The sequence below is a fragment of the Cicer arietinum genome, chromosome 5 (assembly GCF_000331145.2).
Source record: "Cicer arietinum cultivar CDC Frontier isolate Library 1 chromosome 5, Cicar.CDCFrontier_v2.0, whole genome shotgun sequence".
Lineage (NCBI taxonomy): Eukaryota > Viridiplantae > Streptophyta > Magnoliopsida > Fabales > Fabaceae > Cicer > Cicer arietinum.
This window is the reverse complement of record NC_021164.2, coordinates 64,840,714-64,860,293: the sequence shown is the minus strand read 5'-3', so window position 1 is coordinate 64,860,293 and position 19,580 is coordinate 64,840,714. Positions and strand designations below refer to the sequence as shown.

Here is a 19,580-nt window from a genome sequence, read left to right as displayed (position 1 = left end):
AAACTTCTTTGTAAATATTTAATAGATTTAAATTTTTTCTTTTTTGTAGTTCTTCTCACTATTTTTTTTTTAAAGAAAAATGTCATGTCATAAAATTTCTGTAACTAGTTAAAGTGATTTAGACATTAAAAAAGTCTGTAACTAGAGAATTTGTTTGGCATTTAGAAGGAGTTGGAAAATAAAAATGAGTGATCCATATGTGATGTGAGTTTGTGTCTGGTTCATTCATAATAATATATTAGAGACAAAAGTGTGGTAGTGAATAGGATGAGCTAGGCGCGTTCGACCATACCCTCTATTTCCCTTTGGATAATCTACCAAAACATTTCTTTTACTAAAATTCATAAACAAGTAACCATAACTTTGATCAAATTACAACAAATAATAATAAATTAAGGAAAAATAAAAGGAGACAATCATACACTCAAAGAAGCTAAGGTGAGTGCCACTGTTAAATATTTAAATTAAACTCAATACATACTAGTATTAGATTAGATTACATTAGATTAGATTAGAGTAGTGACTAGTGAGATTAATTCACTTTTGCTTGTTATTCTGAAACTCAAACTTGCTAATAACAATTTACAATGACACATTGTTCTCAAAACTTTTCAACAACTCCAGAATCGTAGTTCCTTTTACTCCAATTTTATACCTCATTCCTTCCAAAAAATAGAAAGAAAGAAATAGCTTAATGCATGCATTGATTTGATTTGATTTGTAGCAGAGGATGATAGCTACGTCTACGAGGATCTGATTATATTTGATTGATGCGTTGTTCATCGTTCACTCATTCATCATCTTCAATTCAACACGAGAATGTTACCATTTTGCTCAGCTACACCCTGCTATTCCCCATCTTCCCAGGTCAATTTTCTATTCATTTATCTTTGATTTTCCAACGCTCTTTTGTTCCTAGAATTATTGAATGCTCACCGTGTTTGGTTGAACTCTTAAAACTGTTGATCTTGTTGTTATTGTAGATTCCCTTATTTGGTGGACTACAATCTCTGTGTCCAATTCGAAAGGATTTTGAGACTAGATGTGTGGTAGAAGAAAGTGTATATCTAGGTTTGCATTATGGAACATCTTCATTCAGAAATTCATTTACAGCACAAGCTACAAAGAGTATCATATCGTGGGGTTATTCGCCAATGAAAGCAGATGGGGATTATTTACTTGGTAATGGAGAATTTAGATATAGTTTATCGACTGTGCCGGAGGAATTAGTAGACTTTGCAGGACAGTCAATTGAAGGATCTGATGCATTAGTAGCACCTGCACAACCGGAGGCTCTATTTTTTAGTACTGATGTAACGTCGGGGAAGTTTGAATCAACGAGTAGTTTGGTTGAAGGGGGTAATGAATCGTCTACAAAAGCAAGTGTTGGTGACCTGTTTTCTGGAATCAATGAGTCATTTAATGTTTCTATTAGTAAGGGAGAAACTGCTTTACGAAGCTCGCTGGATACAGCCACTTCTTTCATCGATTCCGTTGTTAAAAATGCTACTACATCGGCAGATAATGCTTTTAGTAAGGCATTTTCTGCTGTTGATCAAACGAGTGAATTGGCGAATAAGAAAATTACTAGCTTTTCAAGTGAGGTAAGTGGAGTCACAAATAAGGCACCTGCTTTGGCTAGTGATGTGTTGCGCCGCACAATCGTTGCAGTAGAGAGTTCTTTATCAACTGGGGCTTCCTATGTTGTTTACCTTCATGGATCAGCCAAGGAGTTCCTTCCTGCAGAGATTAGGGACTCAGTCAATGTCTATGAAGATAAAGCAACACATATCTTAAGGCCTGTTGGGTCTGCAGCTCAACAGGTAATGTATTAATTGAGATTCAACATGATTCTTTACTCTCAAAATGGTTACCCGACAAGGAATAAACACAAAACATCAAGCACAAAACTCTTCATAGTTAGACATACAGAGCCACAAGGTTCTGTAGTTGTCCAATCTCTAGTGGAATGCTCCCCGAAAGGTTGTTGAAGGACATATCACTAGAGAAAATATAAATCATTATGAACCAATTAACACCTGCTTTGGCTAGTGATGTGTTGCGCCGCACAATCGTTGCGGTAGAGAGTTCTTTATCAACTGGGGCTTCCTATGTTGTTTACCTTTATGGATCAGCCAAGGAGTTCCTTCCTGCAGAGATTAGGGATTCAGTCAATGTGTATGAAGATAAAGCAACACAAATCTTAAGGCCTGTTGGGTCTGCAGCTCAACAGGTAATGTATTAATTGAGATTCAACAGGATTCTTTACTCTCCAAAGCGTCAATTTTTTTTTACTTTCTCTTGAAAATTTTGTTTTGTTTAATGTCTGAAATTAGATTTGAATTATCAAATGAGTCAAAACATCGATATTTTATATGGATGGCTCTTTATCAGCTATAACGTAAGAAGTTCTTTGCTTTAATTCATTTCTGAAATCCTCTATGTTCTCAATCTTAATATATGTTGTTTCATTTCGCAAACATTCTGAATTTGCTAGCACCTTTCTAGCCTGTTCACATATTATATGTTGATACTTTATGTCTCAAGCAGATTTACACGACTTTCTATTCGTTGGAGAAGAGTCTTGGCTTGGATCCAAATGATCCAATTATTCCATTTATTGTTTTTGTGGGCTCTTCAGCAACATTATGGTATGAATTTATCTTTCCAAAAAAGTAAAATATGTTATTACCTACATTGAAGAATTAAATTCCACCACCAAACGCCATCTGTAATAGATGTCAGATATATGCAGGGCTGTTTATTGGTTGTGGACTTATGGAGGTTACTCAGGAGATTTATCCCCTGAATCAGCTTTCGAGCTCTTGGCCGGGGACTCAAATGCTGTACTTATAGATGTCCGCACTGAGGCAAGTTATGTTACGGTCAACTTTTTCTGGCATTTTTAATTCAAAGCGGGAGAAACGGTCATACAGTTTATTAAAGTAAAGTCAAGACTTAAGATATCTCGTGTTTTGAATCTTTTGATGCTTATTCTATCTTTGTACCACCCTTCTTCCAAACTCAAACTATGGTCTTTTCGTATTATAGAAGTTTTCATATCTGTTTGCATTTGTTTGGCTAACTATTTTCATATTAATGTTGACCAATGAAGTTACTGCTCCTTTACTATATGCAGGACTTGCGAGAAAAAGACGGTGTTCCTGATCTTCGAAGGGCTACTCGGTTTCGCTATGCAAGTGTAGCTCCAATTGAGGTTTAAAGCATGATAATACTTATACTGTATTCCTTAACTATGTTCAACGGAAAGCTTTTTAAAAAAACTATGTTAAATGGAAGAGATCCAGAATCTTTGTCATTTGTTATATGGATTAGCAATTAATTTGTTATATATCTACCAATAAAATAGTATATTATGTAATTTTCAGGTTGATGGCTCCATACGCAAGTTGTTGAAGGGTGGTAGAGACCTAGATGACTCATTGATTGCTGCTGTTATTCGAAATATGAAAATTGTTAAGGTATTTAGCCTTGTGTCTCGAAATACGGTCTAGGTTTCTGAATAAAGTCACTTGGAAGTGTATGAAATAACCTGTGTTAATATAGTAATATATATTCAATGACTTGAAGTTCGTCTATTAAAACCTTTTTGTTTTCACCTGATTATTTACATGAGAAATGATGTCTCAGAAAATTATTCTCTGTGGTCTATAGGACAGTTCCAAGGTTATTGTGTTGGATGCTGATGGTACTCGTTCTAAAGGCATTGCAAGATCCTTGAAGAAAATTGGTGTCAAGGCAAGTCTGTCAATAACTTCTGAGATATATTTGCTGCAAAATTTTGATGTTATAGTGACAACATAAATCTACTGCCGCAACCCATTGTGTTAACTATCTTACCTTCCCTCTGTCCTACTGTTTACTAATTCATCAAAGCACCTTCCAAACCTTATTTGGTTGCCGAAGCCTGTGCATAACAGAAAGTTTAGCTTTATTACCTTTGTACTACTTCTATATCTGATATAGGATTTTGAAACTGATGATTGTAATTTTAAGGTTAGGGTTGAAGAGCTTTGGCATGGTGAAAAAATAGGATAATAATAGACAAGAATCCTAGCAACCATACTACTATTCTACATAACTCAAGTCTTTGCTATTTTCTGCTTGATTTCCTACTAAGCAGTATCTTTATCATATCATCAAATAAATTTTGCACATCTTCACCTCAGTTATGAGTGTAAATGGATTGAAGTCCTGGAAAAATGTTAAAGTATGGGGATTTGCAGTTTATAATAAGCCAGCACAAGACATTTTGATGGTCGTTAGTTTGAAATTGAAAATGAAAAAGCAAAAACTAGAATTTGATGAATTCTAGATGCCCTAACTCATATGTTCAAAGGTAGCACTCAGTCCTTTAGTGTCAATACGAGAGCCAAACAGATTTGTTTTAGACTTGGGGACAGCTCCTTTAAATTATAGTATGTATATGTGCTCTAGTGGTGGTTCACTAATAGACACCATCTACACAATCAACTGATTCATCAACCTTTGAAATCCAATTCATATACTGGAGTAGCATAAAATTTAGCAAGCTATGTATGATATTGTACAGAATCCATATTTGGTCCAAGGTGGCTTTCAATCTTGGGTGAAACAAAGTCTCCGTATCAAGGAACTAAAACCTGAAACAGCACTTACCATACTCAATGAGGTATTCGTCAAGCTATCTCTGTTAATCTGTATCTTTATGAGTATGAATTCTATTAGCTTACATGACAAAAAATAATGGGATGAAAGCTCGGTTCTCCTAAACTAACAAGGAATATGCATTGTGTATGTTCACAGGAAGCTGAAGCAATTCTAGAAAATGTTAGACCTTCTCCTGGGCAACTTTTAGGTTATGGTACGGTAAGTGTCAAGTTACTTGTATGACATCTTTGTGATTTTTCCTACATAATTATTTTTCATATTGGTTGGATTCTCTGTATGCTAATCCCTAAGTTAGTTTTATATGGTTCGTGTCATTTTATAACATGATATGAAGAATACCTTCATAGGGTAGAAAACAAGTTTTTAGTGGAGAACCATATATTGAGAATAGTAAAATAGGAAAAAAATTAATTTGTTAGCACTTTCTAGTTAGTTAATTTATTCTGTTGTTCTATCATCAACAATAGTCTTACGTAAATATCTTGTCAGCTTATACCATGATTTTACTATCTGCTAATAAATGCAACTACTTTGGATTCAGGCACTACTTGCGGGGTCATATGCATTAGCAGGTGCGTGCATGTTCTTTCTCGTAAACTATCAATTTGTTCAGAAATGAAAAAAATTGGTTGGTAGGAGGAGATTTTTTCCCTTCAATATGTGCCTCTGCAAACATATACCTACAAACACCGGTTTATATGTGAAGTTGACTAGTTTACTTATTCTTACAAAATGTTTAAGAGCTTATATTGTGTTTGCAAATTTATTTTGATTCTGTAGCTTAAAAAACTAAATCTCGAATGCCATTTAACAGCACGCACATGTGACTGGAAATCTAAGATGTCTTTTTAATGAAAACCTAACTGTTTCAATCAATTTATTCTTAACCATTCGTTTTTTTATTGTCCATATCTAACAAAGCAAAATCAATACCGTGTCAGAGTGGGAGACGACATTACAGTTAATTGGTGTTTTTGGCCTCAGTTTGGTACGTGCATTTTCTTTTCAGCAAAACCTTCAATTAAGTATTTTTTAATTTTTTTTAAATATATGGTTCATATTTCAACTTATGTTGAGAATACCATAACGGGCCTATAATATTGGTCTACTAGGATTTCTCATATTTTTCATTTCCTCATATTTCTCCAATGTATATCACCAGACGATATATCTGCGGTTTTCTTCATATGAAAAGTCAGAAGATTTGAAGCAAGATGTGAAGTAAGTATACTCCATTATGGATACTTGGTCATAAATCGTGAAATTAGACAGTGTTTGAATAGTTTAATTATCATTTGATAGCCCTATATGTATTCGGTTATCTTAATATTCAAGTCATGTAGCTAACCTTTTTTTTTTTTGGGTGAAAACCAACTCCGAAAGCATAACGTTTTTTATATTGTATTTTCTTCTTGAGTGTTACAAATATCCTATCATATCAACACCTAGACAAATATACGATTTAAATTAGCAAATAACAACTAACAAAAACTATCATTTTGTGTACCCTTTTTTGGTGTTGTTACTCTAGCATCTGTTATGAAATTTAACCTCTTTATTTTCTTCTGTCCTTTTAAGGTTATTGCTTGCTCCTGTTAAACTTGGAACTCAAGCATTTTCATGGGCTGCTGGAAAATTGGAATCAAATGGCATAGGATTACCTACATCACCTTCATCATTAGATGTTCAAAACCGGGTATTACAAGCTGCTGCAAAACATGAATCTCAACCATCTGATATTGAAGGTAACAAAGACTCAATTTCTGAATCCACGGCTACTCTCAATTAAAATGGATGAGATTGTTCCAGATTGTCATGTGCTAACATGGAAAGAAGAACAGAGTTTAGTATGGTGACACCAAGTTAACTCACATGAGATGAAGTTTGCAAGTTGACATTAACCAACCTTTTCCAAACACTATGCAGTCAACACAAGGATGATTGTATTTGATTATTTTTAAGCCACAAGTTGCAAGAATGCCACAGGTGCTTAGCACAATTTCCACCATCAAAATAATAAGTGTAATTGTTAAATAAATTATTATTTGCATGATGCAAATTGTACTTAAAATTTGTGGTGGTGTAACTTGTAGTTTTGTAAACTATATCCTTCACCACATATGCTTAGGTCTTTTACAATCCGTTTAGGATCACACTGCCAACATCTTGCGTGCAAATGGAAGTTGTTAATGGAAAATGGGTTAGAAATAGAATGCTTAAACAAGCACTCATCACCTTTTCTTCACTGCAAAATAGAAATGCAAACTTCTTTTGCCCAGAGCCAGATTCAATGTGCCAAAATGGTTGTTTTTAGTCCCTCAAAATAGTGTCTATAAAAAGCAAAATAAAGACGAATAGTAAAGTCGTGCTACTAAAAACATATTTATTCATATTTTTTGTTTTGCAAGACATGAATCACATTAGTAATTATTATTATTTGGAACTTTTTAAAATGAAGATGATGGGTTGATTACACACTGGGGTATCTACCTTTGTTCTTTTTTTGAGAACAAGAAAATATAGATTGACCAAGTCAATATAATTGCAATTTGGAAACAACATTTTCTTATCATATTTGGTTCTCCAGACAAAAAAGTGATTGTGAATGATTATTCTAAAAAATTGATTTTGGCCAAGAGTTTTGAAGATAAAAAAAAAATCATTCTAAAAGAAAAACTACAAATTATGTAAAAATCAAATTAGATACACTCTCAAATACACTTTTATTTATGAAAATTTGATTTTGATATGATTTCACCGGTCACCACATGGTGTCCCCCATTCAAAGGTACTACACATGTAGAAATCTAATACCAGTCATGGATAATTACGGTTTACTCATTGATTGACAGAATAATCCAGTGTGGAAAAGTACACCATAATATTATGAGTACAAATTAATCTAATGGCTAAAAATTATAGTACACCATAGACCGCCCAAGATGGTGGTCCATATTATAGCTTTGACTATCCAATATAACCATAAATTGTACTTACATGACTTTGATATATTAATACACATCAAGTATTAGCATATATCTGTGAACTACTACTGAACTAGAAAGTACCAAAGCGCTGTTGTAGCAAATTATACATCACTCTAGTCTTATCCAAAGTGAAGGTGGATACATACAATAAGAGAAGAAAAAACTCTAACTTGTAACAATTTTTAATACATAAAATCTCAGGCGGTAGACAAGTTGTTCCACAATTAAGGGTTACTATAATTTGTGCATGTCTATCTATGAGATCAGCAATAGGAATTAACACAGCTTGTTATCCCTTCAAATTGAACCAATCCTAACCGATGTATGAACAAAATTTAATTTACATATAGATACATTCTAACTATTTGAATGAATTGAAGAAGCTGACAGTGTCGTGGAGGGCATGGATAAAGTTGTCCACATCCTCCTTTGTGTTGTAGAAATAGAGGCTAGCACGTGCACTTGCGCTGACTCCTAAATAGCGATGGAGAGGTTGGGCACAATGGTGACCTGATCTGATAGCCACTCCATGCTGAAAAAGATACATAATTAATTGCAATTCGAGAAGGAAATTTTCCAAACATGTTCAATAGCTATCCCAATTACTACTGAAATTTTGGGCATTTCAGTAATTGATTATACAGACTAAGGAGATATTTGAAAAAGCTTAGTTCACCTTGTTTAATGACATACACACTTATATTAATGATTAGATACACTTACAAAAAATAACTTACATGTGCATACATTGTTTTCAATATAAAATCTTACGAATAAGCACTTAATCAATCTACCTAGAATAACTTTTTGGATAAGTACTTAACTATATTTTTACCCAAACTCACCATAAAATGTGTTAAGACCAGGAAAACGCATTTAACTGGAGATAATGTTGCATCTTCTTACCTGTTGGTCCAGAAACGTTGCAAGATCAGTAGGGTGCAAATTCTCAACATTGAAAGAACAAAGAGCAGCTCGTTTGACTTCTTTTGAAGGTGCTGGCCCATAGATGCGAATATTTGGGACTGAAAGGAGCCTTTCGTACAGGTATGTACCCAGTTCCACCTGTAGTATCACACTGTTAATAGAATATAAATATAATTTATCTCACCAATGAAAATTATGAAAACTGATTTTGTTGATGGGCAAATGAAAATTACAGTGTATTTATGACAAATGATTGATTGAAGATCAGTAATATAGCTTGTGATTTCACTTGTATTGATGAGATTGAAGGAGACGGAGACTAGGATAGCATTGCTTTGAATATGACACTAATGAGGCTGAGGCATCAAATCATGATGATAAAAAAAAGATGGACTTGAAGAAGTAAAACAGATGAAATCCAGTGTTGATCAAGTGCTGATCAAGTTAAACATTGTTGGTGCATTGAACTTGATCAGTGGCGTGTATCAAGTTTATCTACAAGTTATTTTGGTAATTAAACACCGCATACTACTATGATGTACACTTAAGCTATAAAAGTATTTACAGTTGATTTTAGTGCTAAAAATTTGATTAGAATGTTTATATGTTTCGTGTATTGCTGTATTTTGTAGAATATTTGCTTTTTACAGCTTCCTAGTGATTATAAGTGAATCCTACATTTTTACCCTTTGCTATCTGTGAAACCTAAATACAAGAATAGACCATGAGATGTTTAGTTAGCTCTCTCGAATGTTCCAGAAGTGACTGAACTGCATAAATATGCAACCACTGCAACAAGTGCAGGGTTTTATTGCCATTAGATGGTTACCCAATCTGGAATCCCAAATATTCAAAAGACGATGCACGTGAAGGAGAAAGCACTACAGCATCTACAGAAGGTATGGCATTGGAGGAGAAAGCAAGTAAATCATAATGAGGTGTTGTGTATCACAAACATGTTAAAATACATACATATGTACATATATATACACTGTATCACGTTGTCACAAACTTGTTAACTGAGATGTCACCATAAGAATGGATAGTAAGGCAAAAGAGTTTTTTTTTATCAAAATTAAATTTAAAAAATTCATGTATCACTTTTCCTGTGAATTACAGTAAGTGTTCTTTATAGACTTATAGTTCATAAGACTGAAGCTCAACTTACCTCATACTCGTGTATGGCTTGCATTCCAATCCCAGATAAGTAATCAATTGCAGCTCCTAATCCAATTGCTTCACCAATAGCTGGTGTTCCAGCCTCGAATCTAGGATGGTAAAAAAGCCTCATATAATAAGATACAAGTAACTGACAGTAAACGCGATAGTAGTAGCGAAAATTGGTACTATGAAATGATTAAGCGTTATGAATGATTATATTCAAATTTAGGAAAGGAGCAAACCACCAGAGTATCAGTCCCAAGATAAGTAATGGAAACTCTTCCTTTTTCTCGAGTGCTATTGATAACAATCATTTAAAGGCCAAATCATTTTTTGTTAAAGAATTCTATGGATTTCAAAACATCAATTGCTACCATTAGGAGCCTGGGAAAGTGAAAGAAGAAACCGATAAATTATGCATGCACTAATTCAAATAATTAAAACCATTGATGCTCTTCAGCTTTCTTTCCTACACTGGAAATCAAACTTGTGACCTCCACTCCCCAAGCCAACGTAGGTGATATTTTTAAGATAAGGTAAGCTTGAGTCAAAGGAAAAACAAGTTCACAAACCTGGATGGAGGTTCGGCATAAGTTGAATGATCAAAATATACATCAGAAATCATTTCACCACCACCTAAAACGAGCAAAAGAAGAGGTTGTCTGAAATATATTAGCTTCAAAAGACAATCTTATTAACATTGTGCCTAAACAAAATGAACTTTTATTTTATACCACTGCATTTTAATTAGTTGGTTCATGTGTTGATGGGAAAATGTAAGTAAAGCACCGTGTATCATAACTTACCTAAAAATGGAGGCATAGAAGACAAGAGGTCAATTTTACCATATAAGAATCCAATGCCTGTAGGCCCACACATCTGTAAGACGTGTTCAATAACTTGTTACACTGGTCTGGAAGAATTACAATTCAAAAATACATAAACAACTCTACCTTGTGAGAAGAAGCAACAAGAAAATCAACATCAAGGTTCTGAACATCAACCGTCATGTGTGGAACACTCTGGCAGGCATCTACAAGAACTTTTGCTCCAACACCATGTGCCCACTGGGCAATATCTCTAATAGGAAGAGCCGAAGCTACAGAAAAGTTCAAACACAAGGTAACTCATTAATTTCAGTTAAATAAATAGAATAAAAGTAGTATCGCTGGAATATAAGAGGTTACAGATTGAAAAAGCATGGAAACATTCGTGGGGGGCTTGTGAGGGTTCATATTTGAAATATGCACTAAGTTTAAATGTTTTTATGGTTGTGGGTCTCAGTAACATGCGTAGGCACTATTTATTGGCTCCGCACTAGAGGAAGTCTTTAAGCTTGGTAAAATTACAATGCATGTAAAATACCTTCTAGATGAGTGTCGGAAAATCTCTTTATGAATGTAAGGATATTTCTATCAAGTAACTACAAGTATACAAATTTATTTTGAAAATTTCTCTATTTGTACCAAGCAAAAGTTGCTAATGAACCAGAAGATCATTAATGTCAAAATCTAAAAATTAACCCAGGAGGCAGATAATCTTTGACAGCATAAATTAAAATATTATTAAACATAGTGTAGAATCCTGGCAAGAAACATACCAAGCACGTTTGAAACGTGATGAACAACAACTATTTTGGTCTTCCCTGAAAGCATTTCCTTCAATTTGTCTATATCTGGAACTTCGTCTTGGTTTAAATTCACAAATTTCAAAACAGCGCCAACTTTTTGAGCTACTAATTGCCATGGAACAATTGCACTGTGATGTTCCGCAACTGTAAGTATGATCTGCAATAATATAAAAAGATTTTACATAAGCATAATTGGGAAATAATGACAGTGCAACAAAAAAATAGTTAAGCTAAATGTGAAGGAATAAAAAGGACCCCAATGTCTACTTTAAAACTCCTATTTCAAAATCACATTTGATAGGTCAATGAAGCCTTAAAACACTCTCCAAATCTTAAAAATATGCACAAAATAATGGTTGGGATTATTTTGGGGAAATAATTACATTCTCTTTGAAAAGCTCTCTCAGAAGGCCGCCATAACAAAGTGATCATTTCTCCATAATACACTAATCCAAACATGCACCAAGTTGGATTTTGTTAAGAAGTAATCTAGATGAAAATACCTCATCTCCTGGTTTTAAATTTGACAAACCCCAAGAATAAGCTACTAGGTTGATAGCTTCAGTAGCATTTCTTGTGAATACAATTTCTCGAGAGTCGGAAGCATTTATAAAAGTTGCAACCTTCCTTCTAGCTGATTCATACTCGTCTGTGGCCTTTGCACTACATCCATATATAATTTGGCATAAGGAACCATGTGCCTTTTTAAGCAATCATAGATAGAAATTTATAAATTTCATCACCCATTAAAAGCAGATGGGGGAAGGAAATTACATGAAATTGTCTTACATATGTAATTCCAAATGTTACAACAATAAGTACCTCAAGAAATGCATGCCCCGATGCACGTTTGCATTATAACCTTCATAATAGTTTTGCAAAGCCTTCACAACAGCTGTAGGCTTCTGAGATGTTGCTGCATTGTCTATGTAAACAAGTTTTGAGCCATTTACTTCCTGTGGATTAAGTATCATAACTTTATAATATACACCAAAACAATACACCAAGCAAGCACCTCTAATCCACAAAGAAACACATTAGATAGACATCTTAAGCAGTAGACGCATATAGAAAATTCGAGGAACGTATAAAAACATATCATTAAGAAAGAAAGTCGAATTTCAGCAACAGAATCATAGATAGATTAACTAGAAATGAGGCGCTCGAACCAAGGCTTGGTTATAAATTGCACTACATAATAGTTTTTTTTCTTGAGCTTTTGGCTTGTTTTGATTTGACACATAAAAATGATCCAGTCATATGCATATGCAGCGGAAGTCTCAGAAGATAAAATATGTAAGTTATTGAAGTTATATGCTGGAAGGTCCCCATTCCCAATGGTACTATCATCAAACTACTGTGTGTATGTTGTAACATGACAATCACATTGAAAATTTAAACATGGACTATCTACTATGTAACACCAACACTTCAAATTGAAGGCGTGTTGGTGTCCAACACATGGCGGTGTCAGACACCAACATATGTAGTTAATTCAATTACTTCTATTTTCTCAAATTATTATCAGTGTTGACTTGCTAGTGTCGTGTCTATGTCAGTAATTGATAGGCTATCTTAACATTTCCAAACATAATTTAAGAAAATAAAATTGTGGATAAGAAAAAAGCACCTGGTGAAGTATAGGGAAATGAGGTCTGGTAGAGTGACCCAAAGAAGAGGAGCCAAGAGTTGGTTCAGCTACTGCTTCATTGACAGTTGTTGCACAAACAGGGAGAGAAGATAATCGGCGAAACCCGACTCTGACAGATGATGAGGTCCTAGTAGTGATTGAAAAGCAATAACTGGGGCTTGGAAATTTGAAAGATGGAAGTTTTGGCAGCAAAACTTCCATTGTTAACCACCCAACAGGAGAATTCCAATACCTCACTTATATCTTGAAAAATCAACCGACAGAGGGAGTTCATCAAACAGCAAAACGAAAAATCATTCTAAAAGAGCCAACAAGCAAATAAGGAAAATCAACAGACCAAGTTCATTGGGACTGCCGAAAAATTGGAAAAAATAAACGAGCAAAGAACAATAAAAACAGGAGGAAAAAATAAACAAACAAAGAGCAATAAAAAACAGAGAAGAAAAATCAATTGAAAAACAGCAAACAAACCGAGGCGATCAACATTTTCTATTTTTACCCTATAAATCTACACCAAAAGATATTCAACCCTAAACCTATAAATACTGAAGAAAATTTCAAACAGCAATTATATTATGTTTCTAAAACTTTGTTCGAGTACACTTGCACATGCTCCCTTTTATTTTAATTTCCAACAAAATTTAGATAATCATCATTGAATAAACCAAAAAAGCAGTTGAGAGAGAAGCATAAAATCCAATTGATAACCGAGTTAAAAGAATTAGTGTTCAATTATGACTCAACATGCAACATTTAAAAGAGAAACAATGGTTCCATAGTGAAAAATACCTGAAAATTTGGTCAGCAAAACGAAATAAAACAAAAATGAAAATGAGAAACAGTGAGGGAATGGAGGAGGCAAGCAGTAGAGGTGGAGTGAGAGATGTAAAATGAAGTATGTGTTTGTGAAAAGAGGACTTGTGTTACTGCGATGCGAAAATATCATCTTACGATATTTTTCAAGATTAGCTTGTTGGACAATATACTCTCTTTGCATTGTTATTGTTTTTTTATTTATTTATTTTATGATTTTTTATTTTTTATTTACTAGAACCAGATGTTCATTCTCGTTTAAAATGATAGAAATTATATAACAATATAAATCAAAATCACTAAAACAGAAAAATGAATAAACTGACTAATAACATAAAATAATAAAATATATATAAATATATAAAAATTAAAATATCTTACATACTTTTATAGTAAATTAAAGACGTTCAAAGTCTACATTAAATTAAAGTTAATATATAATTTAAATCGAACAAATATAAAAAATGAGAAGATCATTTTTTATTAAATATGTTTGAAAATAATTTCTTTAGATACAATAGAAAGAAAAAAACAATAAAGATGGATGATTATGTACCAAAAATTAGCCATAAATTATTTCTCATAATTTTAAATAATATTAATATTTTCAAAATGATTATTAATTTTTTAGAATATTAAAATAATAAAATTATTTAATAAAAAACATACATTTTTTTTATAAAATTATATAATAATATTTATATATATACATATATGTATATTAATTAAATTTTAATATTTGTTTTTAAATTTTTTTACTTTTTAAATTATATTTTGATTATTTGCCTATGTTGGTTTTTAACACAATCGTATCTAAAATACATTTTTTTAAACTAAATGACAAAATAGATAAGATTTATGATTAATTTATCATATTGTATTTGTTTATCTAACACTAAATCGATGTAAAATATGATAATTTATTTTATCTTATCTCTTTTATTTTTATCATCAAACAAACCCTTTGGTTTATACATCTATGTATGGTCATACAGGCTAGCCCATATTTTAAATGGACTGCCTCGTGTCTGGCTAAAAAGTCCTAAAAAAGTTTGGGTTGGAATTTTAAGGCCCATGACATATATTGAAATTTTAAGTTGGTGAATGGTGATTTGCTTTTTTAATTTTGCTTTCATACTCCTAAATATACTACCAAAAAATAATCCGGTAATATATTTTAGATTATCAAAAGTTATAATTAAAGTAAAAAAAAAACAAAAAAATTTGAAGGTTGGACGAATATTCATCTTTTATATTTGAGTGATGATTAATGAGTTGTGACTAAGGGTGAGAATATGTCAAATCTTTTATCAGGGCTCATGGCCTAGCTTAGTTATGGTTTGACCTATTTAATAGGTTTATGTTTTTTTTTTAAAGTCTATTAATTTATATATATATATATATATATATATATATATATTATCATCTATTAACATTTATATTTTTAACTATTATTTATTAATTATACTTATAATTTTATTAGTTTTCCTTATATATAAAGACATAGTTTAGTCTATTTAAAAATATATATAAAATATACTATTTTAAATGTTTCAATATGAAATAAAATTTTAAATTAGATCATATTTTAAAAAAAATCTATAATAGACTGTATGTCAGACTAAAACCTAAAAATTTAATCGTATGCTAAACTTATACCTTTCAAATTCTAGCATATTTTCATCTCTATTTGTGACACACTGTTTTATTCATTAAGTAACCATTCAAATTATTGTCGATTTTTATTGTCAAAATTATATGACAAAATATCATTCATGTAGTAATAATATCTGACAAAGATTTCTTAAATACAACTCATGATAAATTTTTTATTTTCCCTTTGATTCTCATGGAAATATATGTAAAGACACTTTAATATCTTAAAAATTGTAAGTGTGCTCAAAATAGATATCTTTGTATTTTAAAATTGTTTTATAATTTTCTTAAAAATTTTAATATTATAGAAAATATCTCTCAATGTATGTGATCTAACAATCATTGAACAATTCATCTTTTTTATACAATTGCACATTTGATTATGACTGTAATCACATTCTTTTATGGTAGATCTTGCACAAAAATTTGAGGAGATTCGGGGAGCGACAAATATTAATTAAAATATTATAATTGAAATTCATAAAAATTATATAACTTTTTATAGAGTTTCACACAATTCATAAGACAAATTAAAAAAGTTGGAATTTCAATTATCACGAGTCACATAATTTTCACACGTCACACAATTCACACAAGTTATTAGAACTTCACACAATTCAATCAAATAAAATATATCCAATTTACGATTTTCATCTATGTCGAAAACTTTCTTTTTAAAAAATACATCAATTTTCTTATGTTTAAACATCGTGTCACTCCTAAAAAAATACACAGATTAATTAAAACAATTTACAAATAGTAATACACTATATCATATATCAACGGTTAACATATAAAAGTTTGTTAATAGATAGTAGTTGAGTTGCTAACTAGAGTGTTAGAGTGTGTATGTTCTAGATTAGTTAATTTATCATTTGATATTAGGTAGTTTATCTATATATAGAGAGAGTTTGTATCAATTATATTATATTTGTATAATTTCTAATATGATTAGCAATTTGTGTTGTAATTTAAGAACAATTGAATATTGTCATAACATTAAGGTAAAAATAAGATTACTGTTGACAAATTGTTTTTACTGTATTTATAGATAGAAGAGAAAAATAATTATAATCTAACAAATACAATAAATATAGTACGGATCAATAACAAGCGACGGACGTCGCGGCGCTTCGCTGCAATGTCGGAAGATATTTTAGTAATTTATCTTTCTTAATTTAGTAATATATCGTTATTATTTATAAAAAATAAAAAAAATACAAAAATACATGTCGTGTACCCTGCTCCCATGATACATATGCATATGTATATCAGTTTGTTATTAAAGAATAAAATGTGTTTCATATAATCCATGAGATGTTTATTTTTAACAACACGCTTTTTCCTTAAATAATGTTTATAATTAATAATTAAGGGAGATAACATTAAAATACAATGTCATGCAAGGGATGTTGTGTACTTTAAGAGAAAAGTATTGACAATTATGATGAGGCATATGGATTTTGATATTAATGGGAGCAAGTCCTGTTAAGGACATGAATTACATTTAATACATGTCATGACTATATATGAAGACGAGGGATATATAATTTCATTTTGTTTATTTATTTAAGTTTTTCGCAAGTGGATTTTGTCTCTTCCTTTGCAGTCGATTAGTCAGAGAAAATATCTCGTTTTATTTATTTATTGATTTTATGTCTTTACTCCGTCTACAACGGAATTCAGGTATTTCCGTTCTGCACTTATTCATATATATAAAATAACAAATTTATAAATCATATTTATTATAATTAATATAATAAAATAATAATAATTATTATATAATAATAAAAATAAAATAACATTTTTGATAGAAAAAATTATAATATTTAATATTTAAAATAATAATAAATATATTGATATATGTATATAAAATCTAAAAATCATAATAATATTATTAACAGGGATGGCAAAAAAATCCGCACCCGCGGATACCCACCCAAACCCGTTTGATTTGGACGGGGAAAACCCCCTTTGATTGGGTGCGGGTGTATATTTTCTCCGAAATTAAATTTCGGGTGCGGGTGTGATGATATCCACCTCGCACCCGCACCCGCACCCAAACCCGCCCCGCAAGTATTATTAGAGTAAATTTTGAATTTTCTATACATATACATATCAAATATATTTAATATTTTTTTAAATATTAAAAATTATAATCTTATCTCTATATAAAATAATTTTTTATTTTATTATTATCTGATAATAATTATTTTATTATATTAATTATAATATATATGATTTTTTAAATTTATAATTTTATATATATAAATGGGTGCGGGCGTGAGCGGAGAAACTCGAAACCCGTTGTGGGCGGGGATGGGGGTTTAATTTTCACACCCGCTATGAAACGGGTGCGGGTGCGGGTTTTCCCCGATTAGTCGGGTGCGGGGGGGGAGGAGGCAAAATCCGCCCCCGACCCGCCCCGTTGCCATACCTAATTATTAATAGGACACTAGCACTGAATATCATACTTAAATCCGTGTCCCGAGTCTTAATTTAAAGAGAAATCCGTATCCAATTAAAATAAATTTTATCAGTTCAAATCAAAATGAGTTCAGATAAATACCCATAAATACGGATTTTGTTGTCATCTATGAATGTTCTTAGATGGGTTTAAGTGGATCAGGGAATCTCACACAATAATAGTTAAGAATTTAGATAATGCTTTGCTGAAATTGACAAAATCAATTGAGAACCAAAGTGAGTCCTTCCTTTAAAACTTTGATTCTCACTTCATTCGTCCTTTTCTCTCACAATATATCTGACCTTAGTATAAAAAATTAAAATTGCTTTCTTGTAGAAGAATGATCAATATTACTAGCACACCATTGCAATCCAATGTTAATTAATTGTTTTTAACAATGATTGCTTAAGTTTTGGAGAATGTTAACGGTGATTGATCAGAACCAATAACAAAAATAAAAACAGAATGAACGCTACATTTTTCTCTTTCATATTTAGTGTGCATTAGTTTCAAGTTTCCACGCTAGATTTTTTTTATTTAAAAAAAAGAATGAAACTGTCTTCTTGATATTTATGCTCCATTAAGGGGAATTAATGTTGACATAAACTTCAGACTAAAGTTTTCTTTTTCCTTATTAAATTCTCTCCCCCATGATTGAGTTTTATTTTTCCTACCTTCATAGTTTCTCCTTTTCCATTTACTACCTTAATATGATTGAATTTTTTTGACTTCTCAAATTCAAGTTTTGCAAAATTTAGCTAGAGATAACCTATTTTCACCCGTCTATTATTTTTCCTAGAAATAAAGACATTTAATATAATTATGTTTGTCTAAATCCAGAAAAACAAGAATGGTTGGATACCTAGTTCCAAAAGTAAATAACAGAATTACATTTAAAAAATGAGTAAAGAACAGAAAACTATATATTACTGCTATACTTATTTATAAACCAAAAGAAAAAAAAAACTAGTCTCTAAATACAAATTTCATTTTAAATTACTAAATCTATTTATTTATACTATTAATCAGCATTGTACAGTGTCTTGAAACACAAATATCAAAATTAAACATATCCATATATAAAGGAATAATTCAACAAAATTCATATACAAACTTTTCTTAATACGTGAAAAGTGATAATTTTAAAAATTGTGAATTTCTCTCATTGGTCTCTAGACTCGTTGTCGTTGCTTTTTCTTAGCATTAACTTTTTCTTTTCTTTTCTTTCTCTATTTTGTCATTTAGCAAAAAATAATGATAAATGAACTTAAAAATTTATTAAAAAAAGTTTATAAGTATCAACATGATTGTTTTTTGTAAAAATATCGACATACCTTTTTATTTTAGAAAGGGACATAGTTTATGTTAAATTTATAAACTAGGATGACAATTATACATTCGGCTGCATCGTATTACTAGATTCATTTTTAAATATACGCTTATGAGCTCCTTTTTATAAGATTGTTTTAATTTTTTTCAATTTAAATCATGAACAAATTTAATACTATAATAAATTTAATTAATTTACATGATTTAGTCAACAGAAGCGTTAAAGTGGTAGTAATAGATTGGACTAGCGTATTACGTGATTTAATACTATAGTTTTTTTTTGTTGTG

General features: G+C 31.3%; 2 protein-coding genes across 3 annotated transcripts; one reads left to right on the top strand and one right to left on the bottom strand.

The window, feature by feature from the left end:
* The first annotated feature begins 265 nt into the window (after positions 1–265).
* On the top strand, positions 266–6,790 carry LOC101514804 (uncharacterized). Its single transcript, XM_027334637.2, has 14 exons — positions 266–438; positions 728–867; positions 984–1,823; positions 2,551–2,651; positions 2,756–2,870; positions 3,140–3,217; positions 3,390–3,482; positions 3,676–3,759; positions 4,574–4,672; positions 4,807–4,869; positions 5,213–5,243; positions 5,613–5,659; positions 5,834–5,892; positions 6,250–6,790. Exons 2-14 carry the CDS (start codon positions 820–822, stop codon positions 6,458–6,460), a joined length of 1,869 nt encoding a protein of 622 aa, XP_027190438.1. The 5' UTR covers positions 266–438; positions 728–819; the 3' UTR covers positions 6,461–6,790.
* Positions 6,791–7,574: 784 nt separating this feature from the next.
* Positions 7,575–13,982, bottom strand: LOC101514479 (cysteine desulfurase 1, chloroplastic). 2 transcript variants are annotated; one of them, XM_073368167.1, is made up of 11 exons: positions 13,817–13,982; positions 13,007–13,325; positions 12,199–12,332; positions 11,880–12,039; positions 11,347–11,533; positions 10,700–10,845; positions 10,553–10,625; positions 10,319–10,382; positions 9,754–9,853; positions 8,565–8,723; positions 7,575–8,190 (listed from the first exon to the last, which is right to left on the bottom strand). In XM_073368167.1, exons 2-11 carry the CDS (start codon positions 13,226–13,228, stop codon positions 8,020–8,022), a joined length of 1,416 nt encoding a protein of 471 aa, XP_073224268.1. In that variant the 5' UTR covers positions 13,229–13,325; positions 13,817–13,982; the 3' UTR covers positions 7,575–8,019. The 2 variants fall into 2 exon arrangements, with proteins under 2 accessions (XP_073224268.1, XP_004502227.1); XM_004502170.4 differs by having other exon boundaries at positions 13,007–13,270; positions 13,817–13,981.
* Positions 13,983–19,580: the final 5,598 nt, after the last annotated feature.

Excerpts from the sequence above, each read along its gene's own strand:
- LOC101514804 (XM_027334637.2), top strand. The coding sequence starts at position 820 with ATGTTACCATTTTGCTCAGCTACACCCTGCTATTCCCCATCTTCCCAG. Across the intron at positions 2,652-2,755 it reads GGCTCTTCAGCAACATTATG|GGCTGTTTATTGGTTGTGGA; the intron begins GTATGAATTTAT and ends AGATATATGCAG. Across the intron at positions 3,483-3,675 it reads GAAATATGAAAATTGTTAAG|GACAGTTCCAAGGTTATTGT; the intron begins GTATTTAGCCTT and ends TGTGGTCTATAG.
- LOC101514479 (XM_073368167.1), bottom strand. The coding sequence starts at position 13,228 with ATGGAAGTTTTGCTGCCAAAACTTCCATCTTTCAAATTTCCAAGCCCC. Across the intron at positions 11,534-11,879 it reads ATTTAAAACCAGGAGATGAG|ATCATACTTACAGTTGCGGA; the intron begins GTATTTTCATCT and ends ATATTATTGCAG. Across the intron at positions 10,626-10,699 it reads TTGTTGCTTCTTCTCACAAG|ATGTGTGGGCCTACAGGCAT; the intron begins GTAGAGTTGTTT and ends CACGTCTTACAG.